The 18,167-nt window shown below is 32.3% G+C and overlaps 2 protein-coding genes across 2 annotated transcripts; one reads left to right on the top strand and one right to left on the bottom strand.

Moving 5' to 3' along the window:
- Positions 1–617: 617 nt before the first annotated feature.
- Positions 618–1,616, top strand: LOC110093056. The gene has a single exon (XM_020817818.2). It carries the CDS (start codon positions 941–943, stop codon positions 1,448–1,450), a length of 510 nt encoding a protein of 169 aa, XP_020673477.1. The 5' UTR covers positions 618–940; the 3' UTR covers positions 1,451–1,616.
- Positions 1,617–13,894: 12,278 nt separating this feature from the next.
- On the bottom strand, positions 13,895–16,715 carry LOC110093048 (probable receptor-like serine/threonine-protein kinase At5g57670). Its single transcript, XM_020817799.2, has 7 exons — positions 16,305–16,715; positions 15,963–16,217; positions 15,708–15,865; positions 15,518–15,597; positions 15,300–15,435; positions 15,048–15,197; positions 13,895–14,220 (listed from the first exon to the last, which is right to left on the bottom strand). The coding sequence occupies exons 1-7, from the start codon at positions 16,507–16,509 to the stop codon at positions 14,077–14,079; spliced, it is 1,128 nt and encodes a 375-aa protein (XP_020673458.2). The 5' UTR covers positions 16,510–16,715; the 3' UTR covers positions 13,895–14,076.
- Between the last annotated feature and the right edge of the window lie 1,452 nt (positions 16,716–18,167).

Genomic DNA, 18,167 nt, shown 5'->3' on the forward strand with positions numbered 1-18,167 from the left:
ATATGATAGCATCAAAGAGTGTGAAGAGCAAGTTGAAGGATATCATGATTAAGTGGTTGATTTTCTAAACTATTATAATAACTTGTTGCTCATGCTTGAGATCGAAAATGGTATTGGCAATGTAGGAAGAAGAACTCAAAATATTTACTTTCTAAAAGTTTTGATATTGTTTAGGGTTATTTCAAAAGGAGAAAATTGAATCTCTTGTACCATGAAGGCTCTAAGCATCCTTAATAAAATAATAAAAAAGTGTCGGTTCCTATAAATTTCATATAAAAAATTGAATTTGAAAGAGTAAGCATGACTCATGAGTTTGACGTAGTTCACCCTAATCTGTTGGTTCATATCTTTGACTACCAACCAAGAGGTTTTGATTTTGAAGCTTGCATATGTAAAGTGTATGTGAAATTGCCTTAATTCGCTCAAAAGGTCTCCAAAAAAAAAATCACGAGTTTGAGATGAGTGACTATAAGATAAGGTCAGTTTTTAAAATGTTTGAAAGGATAATAATATAACCAAGAATTATTATAAAAAGCTATTTCAATAAGCTTACAAGGGAGCAATGGGTGTAAAAACTTTCCAGTTATAAGCTCCACTGCTTCGATAAACTTGCCTAATCTCCAGAATCCTCGCGCCTTTCAGCTCCTACCGGCTACAGCCGAAACCCTAGACGACAGAGGAGAGAGGAAGTCCACCGGAAAGGCTTTCGACAGGGCCAGCGGCTTGTGAAGAAGAGGAGTTCGTGAAACGCGTGGATTTAAGTTGAATCGGCACATTGCGCGGATTTATTAAATCAGGGATTTAAGGTGAACAGGGAAGCGGGTTTTCAGAATCCGCCGGATTTTAAAGTTGTCTGTTCGGTAGGATTTAAGTAAAATCCTGCCCAAATTCTGTTACCAAACAGCCCCAAAGAGCCTGCTTGTCCTTAAGTTTCGAAAGAATGGCGCCATCAAAGAACGCTGAAGCAGCTAATGAAGATGGGTGTGGAGAACATACTCGTGCTGAAGAGATAGAGTGGCTTGCCTCTCTCTCAGAATGTGAACTAGATTTTCTGATTAGTTTGAAAGATCTGGCTACCACACGAGCAAAGAATATAGGGCATACGGGTTTAACGCAAAAGTTTGATCTCAAGGTGCTTCGTGCTCTTGCTTTTGTTTTGTTGGAATATTTCAAAGATCGTCTACGAAATACCCCCAATGTTCCAGCAGACAAGTTATTGGAAGCTTTAAGTGGCTGTAGATTGCTAGATATTGATGGTGATGAAAACGCTGATATTATGACATCTGCATCCATGTCATCTAGTAAAGACGTTAGTTTTGCCAGTTCAAGAAGAAAGCGAATGTGGGATGGCCTCGAAGAACTTACATTCTCCCATAAAAAGAAACAGAAAACAACAGATGGCGATCACACCACAATGATTACTGATCAGAATCAAGGTACTTCAACTTGATTGCTCGTTCTCAGCAGAAGGGGGATTCTCCTCAGAAATCAATCTTTGTTTTACTTTCTTTCTTAGTTGTCACGAGCCTGCACTAAACATCTTCCTGTACATGGCTAAACCAGTATCTTGTGTTGATTCATTAATGAAATTTGTCTTTTTGATTCTTTTAAGTTAATTCATTGTTCTACATATTTTCTGGGATTAATGTCCTTCCTGGGTTGGCTTTGTGGTTATTACTTGCTACTGCTGCAAGAAATTTTTTTGCTTAATAAGTTACCAATTTAGGAATGGAATAATGAACTTATTTATTAAATTATAGAATGGTTAGTTAATAGATTGATATAATACTTGTGGATTAGTTAGGCTAATCGATGATCAAATAAATTGTTAGAAATAAATAAATGCAATTTTTTACATTATCTAATTATGAAATTAATAATTAATTTAATTTATTTGCAAATCGATATTTGCATTAAATTACTTGATTGATTTAGTAATCCTATTCATGATTAAAATCAAAATGATAAATTATTCTAGTAGAGTAAGTATTAAATCAGTCTATTGAAGAATTCATTAATTTAATTCACTAAGTTTTTGTAATAATTATTTTTTTTATGAGCATATTACTTCATCAATATAGTCAATTTAATTAAATATTGAATGTTTAGAATATATTTATTAATTAGGCTAATGAAATATTAATGATTAATTAAAGCACAAAGGGGGATGTTTGGTTGCAATTATTAGGGGCGTAAAATAAATAAACTGCTGGGGTTTGATATATTTTTTATGTTTGGAATGAAGAATACTAAATACAAAGTGAATTACTAATGCATTTTTAATTCCTCAAACTCTTTTTTCCTTGTAATAAAAAGTTAGTAGAATCAAATGATTTCTTAATACCCTGTCTTATACTCTTCTATTATTTTATTGATAGCATATCACCTCACTTCTTAAATCGCGATTTATGATGCACATACACGGACACGGCGACATGGATATGATAGGACACGAACATGAGACACGTCAATTATTGAAAATATAGGACACAGACATGCGTTGGACATTGTATTATAGTTTTTATATTTTAAAAATAGTGTATACAAATTAAATAAGTATAATTTTAAAATAATTTAGAAATAATAAGTCATTTAACTAGAATTTGTGCAAAATGATTAGTATTAGGATGTCGAGAGTCAAGCGTTGATGTCGTTTATCAGTCACCGAAATAGGAGATGAAAATACCTTCACTGCCAAAAAGAAATGAAAATGAGAATATTCGATGAATGGATATTAAGTGCGGACGTTAGGAAATAAGAAATTTAGTTTAAATGTCGCTGAATATAAGAAATTATATTAAAAAAATTCATAAAATATTTATGATACGTGTGTCGAACATCCGTGTCCAATTTGTATTTAATATTTTTTATTAATCGGACACATTTTCGGCGTGTCCGACATGTGTCGGAGGAGCGTCGGATGAGTGTCGTGTCAGACACTGCACGCCTCTTTGAAGAGAAGTGTCAGTGCATCATAGATCGCGATTCATGCATCCATTTTACTCACTTTCCTTCCTGCACAAGAATGAGTCTCCTTTCACATTTGCCACAACATCTATCTCCTCTTCACTAACAATGTCGCCATCTTCACACAAACCCTAATTTAGCTATGATTAGTTGATCCTCTTCGATCATGACAGCACAATCTGCTCCCTGAATTGTGGTTGATGAAACCTAATTGTGCCCATTGCTTCTCCTTGCTTATGTTGCCTCCCTCTATTTCCTGGCTTCAGCTCCTTTTTGTCGATCACACACTATCTTTGCCTTCAACTTTGTCGATCTGCATGTTCGCTCCACATTAATTATTTAACACTTGTGTCTCCATCTACTCACAACCCCTTCTTGGCATTTTCATGTAACACTGAAATCCTTAAGCATCATTTGTAGAAACAGCTGTAAGTTTGTTTATGTTTGTTATGATGTAAAGAACTCATTTTTATTTTATTTAAAGGTGTCAGCAAATAGAAAGATTTATCAGTTTATGTTAATTGTGATGTGATGAATACATTTCTATTAATTTTTTAAGGTGTTAGCATATAGAAAGAGTTGTTAAATTTTTATGTTTCTTGTTACCTAATATTTTATTTCACTATTGGCGTATGTTCGGTTACATTGGATTTTGCATAACTTTTTTATATAGCATGAAATATTCACAGGATGATTATGCAACAATTTCAAAAACCTAAGGGAAAAACTATTGGTAGATTGTGAATCTAAAATGGCTCACTGCTCTATTATAAATTATTTGTAATATTGTGAATGCTAATTTAAAAAATGCTGAGGGATTCGAAGATGTAATGTATCGAGGAGCAGCTGAAAAAATGAAAGAAAATTTGATGTTCATGCACTAAAGAGCAGTGTAAGAATCAAATACAGTACTAGAGCAGTGTATGTAATCATATTCAAGATTAAAAAAGAAGTCAGAGGTTTCATGGAATGATAAAAAATAGATGATTTTGATGGGGGCAAGAAGAATATGTTTCCTTTATTTAAGTATGATTATATACAATTTTATGAACAAGCCAATTGTTATATTTTTCTTTTGACGCTAATATTTTCTATATATTTTTAGTCTTTTCCAAAAGTTGGATCTTACTTGAACATTCCAATTGCAAATTATATGAAGTTAGAAAACATTTGTGGAGAAGGGCAAGCATGCAATAGTTGATTGGAAAAATTCTAAAAATTCAGAGCACCATTATAAATGTAATAGATTAGCTTGGTCAATTATTTAATTTTATTTTATGGAAATGGAAATAGATGATTCTCATTAAATGCTTGATTAGTCAAATACGATTCTTTATGAAAGCGAACGGCAACGTTGTCAATTTTTTGACACCAATGATAAAGAGAGAATCATTATCTTCTTCTAAGGGTTTTGTAGTATGGAAGAGAAACCGGCAGTCTAATCAAATATTAAGTTAATATATTGTTGCCATAGCTGATAGTTTAGCTCAAGTTTTTTATACCATTGAAAATTAGATTTGTGCTAGAACTGTAAAAGATAAAAGTGTTACAGAACTTATATAATTGTAAAAAAATTTAGAATTTACAGAATATGAGTTCTATATTATATATGACAATTTGCTTATGAATGCGGGCATGATTCAAAATTTTCTATCAAATGTAGAAAAATCAATGTCTAGATGCGTGCATACGTAGCCGAAGAAAGCTATGAGTATGCTGTAGTAATCAATATGCAACTTTTAATTTATTTGGTTATTTGTTATTGATATCATTTTAGAATTCTGTTTGTATATTTGTTGGCTAAAGTTGTGACTTTTAATACTTCATATTATTTATGTTATATAAACTTTCATGGAGTTGTATCAAACTTTTATACATGAACCTTTCTAGTGTAGATTTTATTTCTATGCTAAATACATGGACTCCTCTTTCGTCATGTTTGCATTTTATAGTGCTTACGTGGATCTTGAATTTCTAGTTATGTTTCACAATCATATCCACATGTTCTACATTCATTCTTTGCTGGTTAAGAAAAGGGAGGGAACCAAAATGAAACATGGGGATGTGGTGGTGTGCCATAATTGGAAGGCTCAACATGAGCACTATAAAGTAGCAACTTGATGAAAGAGAAGTTCACGTACTTAAATGTAGAAGTAGAGTCAATGCGGTCATCAATAAATGATATTTTCATCTCTTCTTGGTTCTACTATACTTGGAGTGGTCGGTAAGATGTATGTTCTAATTGCACATTAATTGTTTTTTTTTTTTTAAGTTTATTTTGGAGAATAGCAAATGGCTCAATATTTTTATTCTCTATTTTACATTATGGGATTAATTTGAAGTTGCATACGTTGTTTGAAATTGTATAATATGAGGCGCCTCAGTGCTATTTCAGTGAAAAAGTCATTGAGGCTTACGCCTCGAGCTTTTTTTTATGAGGTTTGTGTCTCAACTTGGCTGAGGCCATCCTTGAGGCACGCCTCGTCTTGTTGGCGCAAGGCGTTCTCCTTTCCCTATTTATATATATATTTTTATTAAAACTTACTTAGATCCTAAAACCCTGAACAAATTATGCCTTCATGCACCCCCAAGCTTTGAGGCTTACACCTCAAAACGCCTTGAAGCTTACACCTTGCTTCACGAATGAAAATTATTTCAATACCCACTTTCGCAATTATAAACCTTGGTTGCTTATATACAACTATTATCCAACAGATAAGAGAGTGGGTTACATCTTTGCGATCCCGCTTCATAGAAGTTAGATAACAGAAATAGAAGGAACTATCAAAAGAAAAAGAAGTTTGGCTAGCAAGTAAAAAACAGATAGAATTTTTTAACAATTAGTAACAACTAAAAATCAAACCAATTTAAAGATTCACATTGATTTTACATCAGTCATAGCCAAATAGCTAAAAAATTATTCTTTCAACTTTTTATGCATTCATATCAGTGTGCATTTAAAAAAAAAAAAATCAGTGTGCATTTACTAATAGTCGGGAGACTATTTTGATCTTTTATTCTTTTTTTAAATGCATGAATTATAAATACTTACAATCAAGCAAAACTTCATGTAACTCAATTCCAGCTACTTTCAAACGTGCATCCAAATAAACTAGGTGATGTAGATGATAGGTTCGTATGTGGAATACTATTGTTCAGACACTCAATCTCACATCTTACCAAATTGAAACAATGTCACATTCTCCCACGATGCAGGGCATCTTTCTTCCTCCATTCACATGCCATATTAGACGAATAAGCCAAAAAGGGGGAGGAATGGGAGCTGTCTTCACAAATGTGTTATGTTGTGTGGTTTCAAACGTACAAAACCACAACCAGTCTTGTAGATAAGGGACGCTTGCCGTCATGATCCTTCTCACACATTAAACTTAAGAAGTTTTAATGTTTATGATATAAAAAAAGATTTTTTATTATTTAGTTGCAATCAATTTTTACTATTTGAGAAGGTACAAACTCTAAGCGAATATTTTGGCTCTGCCCTTGCTAGGAAAAATTTTCCTCTACATCCATAGGTGGAGCTGAACAATGTGTTTTCTTAGTTTAAACGGATCTCTGCATTGAAAACGCAACTTTTTTTCTTTTGTTTGATGCTGCACGCATAAATCTACTTTGCCTAGTCTATTTCTCATGTGACCAGTTTTTTTTTTTTTTTTTTTTTTTTTTTCAATTTTTGGTAGCATATGCTGATTATTTTTCAAAAATTTTGTATTATTTCTATATATTTTTTGTTGTCTTATATGTTTATCCAGGTTTTTATTTGTCTAGCGCTTAGATTGAAAGACTCATAACTGAGTACCTTTACAGTCAAATAAATAAATATTGGCTTCTACTATTTAAGATAGACAATCTGTCTTTTAGTTATGTAGAGGTGGTCCAAATTAGTGAGATGATTTGATATAGGCATCCTCACCTCTATCACGACTGCCTCGCCTTTGGTGTTCTTGATGCAAATGCAAACTTTCAATTTGGTATATCTACTTTCTTACATGACTATAGTATTGTAAGTTTGTTGTAATTGCCTCATCTTTATTGTACACGGTTGTTTGGGCAAAGTTAGTCAAGTCATGTTTCCATCATTAATCGGGTTCAATAGGTTGCTAGCACTTGAACCAATTTGCCAAAAGTTAGTAACCCAAAAGATGTAGGTTTTGTTTGGGACAGTTTTCTTACTGCTTCTTAAAGCAACATTTTAGTACAAAAATTAAATTTTTGTACTATAAAGTTGCTTTAAGAAGCAATAAGAAAGCCGTCCCAAACAAAATTGTATTCTTGTCTAGTTGCTAATCAGCTCACCTCGCCCAAAATCTGAAGTCTTTTAAAGATAGGAACTTGGCAATTGTCCAGTCAGAATGATTTTATTAAAGAATTCGCTTTAGGGGAAATTCTTCCTCAAGGACTAGTTCTCGACTTGAAACTCATCAAGAGTTGCTCTAGTTCTTTCATTATTATCAATAACAAGATTTAAGCATTCTTACAACACGGGAAGATGTAGATCCAATATTTGTGATTTTTTGTGCATTTTGAGTTTAGGAAGCAATTTATGAACAGCTTAACTCAAGCAATAGCAGGTTGGAGAGAGCATCAATCTACTGATGGAATTCTTAGTTGGAATATCAAAAGATTATTGATGGATGACTTATTTTATTTCTGGGTAGTTGGTTATCTTAGTTTATTTTCTTTCTGTGCTAGTCAGATTTTATGTTAATGGCAAAGGTGTTATTAATACAGCAGATCATGGCAATTATCTTGCACCGAGTGTCTAGAACTAATACTTTTAAAATTTCTAGAAAAATATTTCCCAAGCTTGACATAAAATGTGACAAAGATCAATATAGTCAATACTAGGTAATATTAAAGTCAAGTTTTTATGCCATGCTATTTCTCTATTTCATAGTTTAAAGCCTACATACTTTTAGCCAAAACCTAAAAATGATTATTAATACCGTGCAGCAATTTTCCAATGTATAAATGATCATGCTGAAAATCAATTCAAATTATGAAATTTTATGTTATTTATTCATTCAATCAGCAATAAACTTGACAAATTAGAAACTTAGATTTTAAGATTTAGCTGAATAAGCAGTCATATATGTGGAATATGCTTGATAATAATACTTCTGAAAGAGGAAAAACATGGGTTATTTACTCTTGTTTAGCCTTAATGTATAATTTTACTTGTTTTACACATATTTAGTGTTTGTTATATCATTGTGACTGTATCTATGCTATAAATATTTGCTTAGAGGAAATCCCATATATTTTTTATTAGTATAGTGAAATCGCGGGATCTCAGTCTAAATTTACTTTCTTTCTCCTTTTTTTTTTTTCTATTGCTTGATTTGTTACTGGTAATAGAACTCTGGAGTTAAACATAAGTTATTTCTAGAGATCTGTTCTTATATATATATATAAACATGACCATATATTCTTGGTATGTTCAAGGTTAAGGTTTTTTTTTCCTTGAGCTTTGGCTTGGCGACTAGGTTTGTGAATCATTTTGTTTTGTCATCTAATATAAGCTATTTGTTGTTTTGTTTGCCATCCCATGGATTCAGCTGTCTTATAGCTGCAATAGTTTACTTGATTCTGCTTTGATCTTATTTTGAGCGTCATGTGTGAGTTAATCACAGACAACTATTTTATCCAAAGTTATGAGAGGAGATGACAATGCTGTCAAAAGTCAAGCATCGATGTTATGAAGAAGTATTATGCATTCATGCATCAATGTCAAGAGAGTGTCTGTCATTGATGTTGAGCGGGCGTTGGTCATCGATATTAAGACGACATTAGACAAGGATGAGCTATCAAGTTGTGGGTTTAGAAATTGCTAACGCCAAGCATCAATGTCAAGATAGTTTTAAACTTTGATGTTGAGATGGTTTTGAAATGTCTATGTCATAACGGCGCCAATCGTCGATGTTGAGATGACGTTGGGCATTGTGTGAAATCGAAGTCGCTAGCTATCAAGAGAAATGAAATGAGAATATTCGATGAATATGAAATTGACTACGAGCAAATGATTTGATGTTGTGAAGAAGAAATAAGAAATTTAATTTTTATTATTTAAATAAATAAAAATTTTAAATACAATATTATATTTAAAAATTTTAAATACAATATTATATTAAAAAAAATCATAAAATATTTAAGACACGTGTGTCCAATTTTTTGACATGCGTATCCAATTTGTATTTAATATTTTTTAATTGGATACGTTTTCGGAGTGTGTCTAACATCTGTTGGAGACGTGTCAGATGCGTGTCGTATCGGATACTTGTCGGATACTGCACATTTCATTCAGAAGAAGTGTCGGGGCCTCATAGATGGCAACATTATAATTTTGTTAAATTTTAGGGGCATTTTAAAACTGTGTGAGGCAGTGAGAGTATAGCTTTTGAATTGTTGTAGTCGGCATAATAACCCTTTTTTTATATACAATTTTCAGGTTGTGATGGATGGGTAAGATATTTAAGCCTAATCCATTGGTTCCAAAACAATTTTTTTAATACTTGTCACAATCGATGAAAATATATTGCAATTCAAGAACAAATGTCAGTGCACCAATTAGGATTTCCTTAGTTTTTTTTCTTTCCTTCAATTTTTTTTGGTGAAAGTGACCTGAATGTAACCTGTCGGTCAGAACTGTATTGATGTAATGCTCAATCATAGGTCTATTTATTATCTGGTTATGAATTGTCTAATTGTCAATTTATAGCTACAGTGATACTAATAATGGATCTAACTGCGTTTCATTGGCTTCTTGCGAACTCCACAAAAAGTTGGGGCAGAATTCCCTTATCTTATTCTCTCATTGGAAGCCTGGAAGCAAAGATTAGCACCTTCGGATCCTTAAATGCTAGTGGTAGTTGACAGAAGTGATGCTCTGAACTTTAAGGTTGGCGGTTCTATCTTCCACTGTGCAGTTACAGGATCCTTCATAAAGTAGACGGCCAAAATGTTTATGTTTAGATGACCACTTCTATGATTGATCTATTTTTATAAGGAAAATTATCCAAGCAATAATTTTAGTTAGGTTCTTTTGTTTGGTTGGATTTCTTCTTTTTCATGAAAAGAGGTTAAGAAATTAACGTCAGAAAGTTGCTTTAGAAAATAGTTTGGAGCTCTATGATTGAGGAATGGTAGATGTAATAAAGTTTTAGGAGATGTATATATAATTTAGCATTTTATATGTTTGAATTAAACCATTGAAATCCCATCGGACTTAGCTGAGTTGGTAAGCGAGTGTGATTGGGGACCACCCAATCCATGTTCGATTCCTCTCTAAGTGGCGCGACTCCTTAAACGGGGAGAAAATAATTGTGTGGTTTTACACCTGTGAGGCTGGTTGCTGGTAGGCCCATCCAGGGATTAATTACGCCGCCATACGCCTCCTTTGAAGGTGGCAGCAGATAGATATCCTGTTCCAAAAAAAAAGAAAAAGAATTAAACCATTGAATTCATTTAAGTGCACTGTCAACTTACCTGAACTTCCTGTGGCTAATATCCATTAGAATGGGAGCCACAAATTTTAGTACAGATATTTTATGTAATGCAATCTACTTATAATCTTATTGAATAAAATATTTTAGAATTCATCATTTCATCCTACCCAAGATTTGTTTAGGATATCCTGAATGTTTTTAATCTTATATTAATCCATTGTTACATGCACTTTTCTGGTGTTTTGTGTTATTCATTTGATCTCAGAATTATTTTTCTTATTGAACTGTGAATATGAACATGCCACCTCCTCTCTTTAATTTCTTTTATCCAGTTGGGATTGTGATTTTATTTATGTAGAAGCACTTCTCAAATACAAGAATATGAACCATCTGACCTGTAAATGAAAAAGAACTTTTTCATGCATCATATTAAGATTTTATTTTAGATGACTTTTTACCACTTTTTAAAGCAGCTTTTAAGTACAAAAACTTTTAAACTACAAATTTGTGTACTAAACAGCTGCTTCAGAATGCAATAAAAAAACTGTCCCAAGGTTTGAGACAATTTTTGACCATTGCTTTTCGCTGCTTTATTGAATTTTTGTACTAAAAATTTACTTTTGAAAGCAGTAAGATTGCCTTCTTAAATGAGTGAAATTATTCTGTGCAGCCGCCAAACAGCGTCCAGAGTTGAATCAGAATGTGCCACGTCATTTTTTTGATGTATACCGCTCGACGTGGCCCGTTTTAATTCGCCTCTGGACAACAAAAAATAATTTCTCCTCAAATGAAGCCTAAAACTTCTAAAGGGAGAACTCTGGTTGCTCTGAAGAATCACTACTTCAAGGCATCATCATGGTTTGTATATCCAAATTATTCAGCATCTTTGGACTGGAAGAAGCTTTGCATTTGCTTATTCAAAGTTTTTTTTTTAAAACAGATAGAAATCATGTTATACAAAAAGTTGTTGCGTTTGTTTTGGAGTAGATGAAAAGTACTTTTCAAGTTTTCTTTTTATTATCTAGTTGTAAGTTCTCGAATGGTCACATTATAGCTATGGTGAAGCTAACAATTGAGCTATCTATGGCCATTGGCTTCTCGGAAGCTCCACTAAAAGTTGGTTCAGGTTGTGTAATATGCTTCTTTAGAATCACTTTGGTCCTGCGGAGTTCTCTCATCTCATTCGAAGCCTGGAAGCGAAGCTTAGAACCTTCAGTTGCTTGATTGCTAATGGGTGACAAGGGATTCTCTAAGGCTATATATATATAAAGTATATTTTATTTGTATTTTTTTAAAGAATAAACCAAGCTTATTTTAAAAATAATGAAAATAATTTTTGAAATTTATTTGATTTTTTTATTATTCAAAATAAAATTCATCTTGAATATGTACGTCATAACTGTCGGCTCCTAATATCGCTGTCATGGTCGTCGGTGATTAACATTATTTGTCATCATTATCAACAAAAGTAATAATAATTAATAATAAAATATCAAATATAAGTTTATTTTATGTTGAGGTATGTACAAAAAATTAAAAAAAAATGTTAAGGTATGTAAAAAAAATTTTTAAAAAAAATATTAAGGTAGGTACAAAAAATAAAAAAAGAAAGAAAATAAATATAATCAAAAACAAGCCTCTAAAGTTTTAAAGGGGTGGCTCTAAGGTTTCGTTTTAGACGATTTTTTTATTATTTCTTGAAGTATTTTTTTAGTATAAATTTTTTTAGTTCAAAATTTTTTTATAGTTACAAATTTTTATATTAAAAAGCTTATTTAGAAAACAGTAAAAAAACAGTTCTAAATGAAGCCAACTTTCAACTTCCTCTATCTAGTTAATAAATATTTTTCATAATGGTCATCTTAAGATGATTAATTATATGATTGGCCTATCGGTTTGTATAAGGACACTTATACATGCAATAATTATTTGTGTCCTTTTGCTTGATTGGATCTCTTCTTTTTGATGCAAAGAGGTTAAGAAATCTATGTCAAAAAATTTCTTTAGAAAGTAGTTTGGTGTTGTTTGGTTGAATGAAAGTTGATGTATGTAGGGGTGTATATGAGTAGAGTTGATTATTTGCTAAATCGGTCTAAGCTGGTTTAACTCTTGCTAACGAGTAGAGTTTGAGCCGGCTCGGCCCCCTAATGTAATGCAGATAAAGTTAAATTTTTAGGAGATTTATATGTATTTTATCTATTTCATTTTATTTTATTTATATAATTAAAATTTAAAATTTTAAAAATAAAATATTAAATTCAAGTATTTACAAAATCTTTAAGAATTTATGAGTGAGAAATATAAATTAAAAATTTGTTGTGATTTTAGAGAATTAGGTGGTTTATAGTAAATTAAGGTTGTTAATGATTAGCTTTATAAATAGGTAAAATTAAGTATTAGGCAAAAAATATGCTCTTTTATTTTTGGATCTTTACTTCTTTCCAACTTCTCTCCTATGAAAGTGGCAAATTATCATAAGAGTGTTTCTATCAAACTTTTTTTTTTATTTTTTTTATTTTTTTTTATTCTATCAAATAAGGCATGTCTGACAGTTTTATAAGAAATTTCTTTTAATAGCAAAATTGTACATTGAGTATTGTGACTTTTCTATATCATTAATGATAAGTTATATTCAAAAGAATAGAAATTTCAATGGAAAAATAATAATAATAATGATAACAAATTTTGAATAGAAGTTTTAATAATGTTTATTGATTGCAAAGATATTGAATAGATTTTAATACTTGAAAGGAATGTCTCACCAAGAAGAATCTAATGAGCCTAAATCAGTCAATTATAACATAATTAAGGTACTAAGATGGTCTAAAAATTCTAAATGATTAAGAGAGATTAACAAGAATTGTTCAATGGAGTGTTATGATTTTATTATTAAGATGAAATAATGCCCCCCTCCAAAGAATTATAACCCTCATTTTATCCATTCATAGTTTAGAGCACTACTTCCTAATACTCGATGTACAAAGTTGATCACCACCGACTCTCTCTATTGTTTGAAGAGGCCATCCTTACTAAGGCTTCATTTGGGATGACTTTCTTACTGCTTCTTAAATCAGCTTTATAGTACAAAAATTAATTTTTTTTACTAAAAAAATACTATAAAAAGCAGTAAGAAAGCTGTCTCAAACAGAGTCTTAGACATAACAATCATCTCTTTGCCTTACTCTTCGTTTGGGATGACTTTCTTACTGTTTCTTAAAACAATTTTTCATTATAAAAATTTTAGTTTTTATATTGAAAAATTGCTTTAAAAAGCAGCAAGAAAATCATCCCAAATGAAGCCTTAGCCCCACCTTCTCAAGTGAAAAAGAAGGGTGAATCATTGTAGCTCTTATGTTACATAGTAAAGTTGTTTCGATAGGGCCAAAATTTTCTTTTAAGAACTTTCTACGTATATATATATATATATAACTAACCTGACACAAAAAAAAAAAGAAGCTAAACAATAGCAGAAAACAAGAACACGCTCTATTACAAATAATTGGTTGATTTATGTACATTCCTCCTCCTTTTCCTCTCCAATGATTTAAGTTTCCACTTCCACCTCTCCATTTGCATTTGATTCTTTTATGCACATACAAAAACTTGTCTTATCTATAAAGATTTGAACAAATAAACTAGTAAGTTATCAACTTCCCATTGATGATGATGATGATGTGGGTGTACCACAGTCGTCAAGATCATCCAAGTCCCAGAATTCCTCCTCTTTCTCTTCTTCTGGCATCTTCCACCTCTCAGAAGACATATCTCCACCTTCTATAAGATTCAAAACCTGGCATCATCCAATTCATTAAGAAATTTTATGGAGTTGTTGATTAAACTATTTCATTAGCTTAGCTGAGCATTTCATTTATATGAATGTGGTGGCATATCAATATCTTTATCTAAAATAAAGTTTCCAACCAACCCAGCTACTGCTTCCATGAGCATCATGTGTCATGGGAGCAGAAGTTACAAGGAAAGTGCTCAATTTAACAAGAAATAGGCAATATTTTTCAAATCTTAGATTTAAATTTATAACTCTGGATAAGATTTTATCTTTTTCTCTTGGTTATATGAGAAGAAAGCTTAAATGTAAAGAATTTGGTTCACCAGCTCATAGAGAAAGAGTCAATATTTCTAGCTAAACCACCAGGTTTCATATATGTTGAGATTTTATTAAATTATTTTATTTCTCAATCCAACAAAAAGATAAAAAGTAATACAATTTGTATATATTGTGTGCAATTCAATAATATTTAATGCGCTTCTTGTTCATATAGAAGCAAAGTCCATGTTCAATGAAAGAAGTCTGAAAATAATAAGAAATGTGAATGTAAGGCTGCAGATCACCAAACCCTGACCAAATGTTTAGGGCCTATTTTCTATTTTAAATTTTTTTATATTTTATTTCCTCTGTGATGTGAAAGATCCTTAATTCATCTAAATTTTGCCCAGTGTCTATATTGTATCAACACCTGCACACTCACTTTTTTAAATAATTTTTTTTAAAGCTATTTATCTACTCATGATCTGCAAGGATGCTCAAATACTAAATTACAAAAAAAAAAAAAAAAATTACAAAAAAAAAAAAAAAAAGTATATCATGTCAACGCATACCTCAGCCATGGAAGGTCGCCATGTTGCATTTGCTCTGATGCAGAGGGAAGCTATGAAGGTAAGCCTCTTCAATTGATCAATATCGTAATCCTCTCCTAGTCTTGTATCTACTAGCAATTGTATTGTTCCATCATTTAAATATGGCCTTGCCTGTGTGAACCCGGCTTTAGTTAGTAGCTAAAATCACAGAAAATTCATCCAAATGAGGCATATCAAAAGAAATATTTTGAAGTTCAAGATGATAAAACCTACCCAGCTAAGCAGGCTCTTGTGGGATCCATCCACTGGTTTTCTCCCTGAAATAATCTCCAAGATAAAAACCCCAAATGCGAATACATCAGTCTTCTCATCCACAATCCCATGGGTGAAGTACTCAGGCGCCAGGCATCTAATCAACATAGTTTCACCATGAATCATATATGTTCTATAAAGAACTCAAATCTCAGTCACTGCAATGAAAAATGACTAACCCAAATGTGCCTTCGATTGGCGCAACTGCTCGGTGAGTCCATTCTGATGGAAGCCATTTTGCAAGCCCAAAATCTGAAATCTGAAAGCGAATATGAATAATACAAGCATAACATCAAACACCATGTCATCATGCAAATGTTGTATTCAGAAAGTTATAGAACCTTTCTTCATTTACATCATTAGATATACCTGAGGCTCAAAGTTTGCTGAAAGCAAAATGTTGGAAGACTTTATATCCCTGTGAATTATCCTTCTCTGGCATCCCTTGTGGAGATAATGGAGACCTCGAGCCGTTCCTACGGCGGTCTTGTAACGAAGCTTCCATGCCATTGGCGATGAATTTGCATCTGCAACGTTGAAATTTTTGAAATAAATCACATACTAAGCTTTTTTTTTTTTTATGAATGAATTCAGTATTTTTTTTTTCATGGATCAGCTGTTTACTATGCAGATTGGAGGAAACGGAGCCAAGAGAAGAGAACTCAAAGATGAGATGAAGATCTTTATCAATGCAGCATCCCAAGAATGCAGTCACATTAGGATGGCTGACATGACCAACAGTCCCTAGTTCTGTCAAGAAATCTTTCTCCTTCTGTTCATCAGTGACTGCTCTCGTTAGTCTCTTCACAGCTATCACCCGGCCGTCATCAAGCTCTCCTCTGTAAACTTCCGCATACCCTCCTCTCCCAACCAAGTTATCTAAGAACCAGACAGAAAAAAAAAACTGATTTTGACATAAGAAAAACCCAAAAAATTAGAACTTGAGACATTGGTAACTCATTTTACCTAGATGAAAACCGTTGGTTGCTCTGTGCATTTCTTCATAAGAGAAGCACCTCCATGTAGGCTTCCTCACCGGCTTCGCCTCAGGCTCGTGCTCAACGGAATTTCTCCTGGCGGCGGCGGAGCCATTCTCCTCCGCACATCTCCGGCTGGAGGGGGAGGAGAAGAAGCGGCGGAGACTTCTGCTCCGTAGATAAAGCTGTTTCATTCTCCTAATGGTCAAAATCTCAAGTAATTTCAGGGGGAATCAAATAGCCTATAGAAGAAAGCCGGACGAGAAGCCAAGATAACAGTGCTGAAAGCGAAGTTGTATTTTGCTGGAAAGTCGAAGAGAGTTCACAGAAATGTGATTAGATTGAAGAGGAAGGGACTGACCATCTCTGCATCTGCTTTTGTGAGAAGATATGAAACTTTTATGAAAGGATTTATGGAGAAGGCAGTGGGTTTAGCTGATTGGTTGGAGCAGCGCATTGATCAGGACCGTTGGTTTCATGTGATAAAAAATTTGTGCCACAAATGCTTGGAGTTATTATTTGTTTGATCATTTCTGTGTGGTGGAACTATTTAATGAGAGTGGTGGTTTGATTGGTGGGCCTTGAATGATATCGTGTCAGATCATTTGGGGTCGCACCTGTTAGTTTGACCTGTTCAGACCCAATAAGACCCAAGTGGAGAAATTATTGAGTTGGTTTAGCTAATTATTCTCTTGTCAACTAGTTTTTATTTTTTTTATGATCAATAATTTTTACCCACACTTCAATAAATCAGTAGTTAGTATATTTTATTTCTGTATTTTTGTCATGTTAGAATTAGGTAATGGACATATAAATCTTGGATAAATGAGAATATGCACGTGAAAATGAGTAGGGGTGTCAAAAAAATGATCTGATCCTCAACTTGATCCAAATTCTATCAGAAAAATTCAGGTTTGGATTGACCCGTTTGATAAATAGGTTGGGTTCGAATTTAATTTCTTCAACCCGTTTATTAAACAGATAGGGTTCGAGTTGACTCGCGAATACATTTTTGACACAAAAATGTTATGTTTTAGTTTTTTTCTTAGTATAATCTTCTTATTTTTTTAAAGAAATATGCTAAATTTAATAATTAATAAGTAATTAAAGAAAAAATTAACAAAAAATAGATTAACATGTCGAGTTTAATTCATTTGGATTGCTAGTGGGTTGGGGTCGGATTAGTATTTTTGACCCGTTCATTAAACATATTTGGTTCGGGTTGACTAGATGCGAGTTAGATCAATTTCTGGCAATTCGGTCATTGACCCGTTTTGACACCCCTAAAAATAAAATTGAACAAACCTAACTTGAATTGTAAGATAAGTACATTTGAATGAAATGAATCAATTGAAAATGTTGAATGTTGATGTTGTAATATTGAGGTTAGTTTGATATTGGGCATGACATTTATTTCTTTTGTTTAGCATAAAGTGATGTATGCCTGTGAAAAGAATAATAAAATAAATGATATATATATTTGAATAATTTATTTAAATGAGCTCAATAGATGAATACTTCTTGCAATTATTATATTTATATTTTATAATACTTCAAAGAATATATTATATATATTAAGAAATGATATTTTAAATAAAGAGAATGGGGCAGTACTTCAGGCAATTTCACAATTCATTGGATATTTTATATGGCATGATATTTTAGGCATTTTAATAAATATATAGATACTAATGGAAATTAATACATAATAATAAATGCTTCGAAATGATATTATGGTTATTGCATATAGATGGTTTATGTCTTATGATAATTGAGCTACGAACACAAATTTATCTCATAAATTTATTATTTTGTATTGCATATAACTTTATATGCATTCAAGTGGAGGCAT

Source organism: Dendrobium catenatum, unplaced genomic scaffold (assembly GCF_001605985.2).
Source record: "Dendrobium catenatum unplaced genomic scaffold, ASM160598v2 fragScaff_scaffold_621, whole genome shotgun sequence".
NCBI lineage: Eukaryota > Viridiplantae > Streptophyta > Magnoliopsida > Asparagales > Orchidaceae > Dendrobium > Dendrobium catenatum.

Excerpts from the sequence above, each read along its gene's own strand:
- LOC110093048 (XM_020817799.2), bottom strand. The coding sequence starts at position 16,509 with ATGAAACAGCTTTATCTACGGAGCAGAAGTCTCCGCCGCTTCTTCTCC. Across the intron at positions 15,866-15,962 it reads CGTTTCCTCCAATCTGCATA|ATGCAAATTCATCGCCAATG; the intron begins GTAAACAGCTGA and ends TCAACGTTGCAG. Across the intron at positions 14,221-15,047 it reads GGCGACCTTCCATGGCTGAG|GTTTTGAATCTTATAGAAGG; the intron begins GTATGCGTTGAC and ends GGATGATGCCAG.
- LOC110093056 (XM_020817818.2), top strand. The coding sequence starts at position 941 with ATGGCGCCATCAAAGAACGCTGAAGCAGCTAATGAAGATGGGTGTGGA.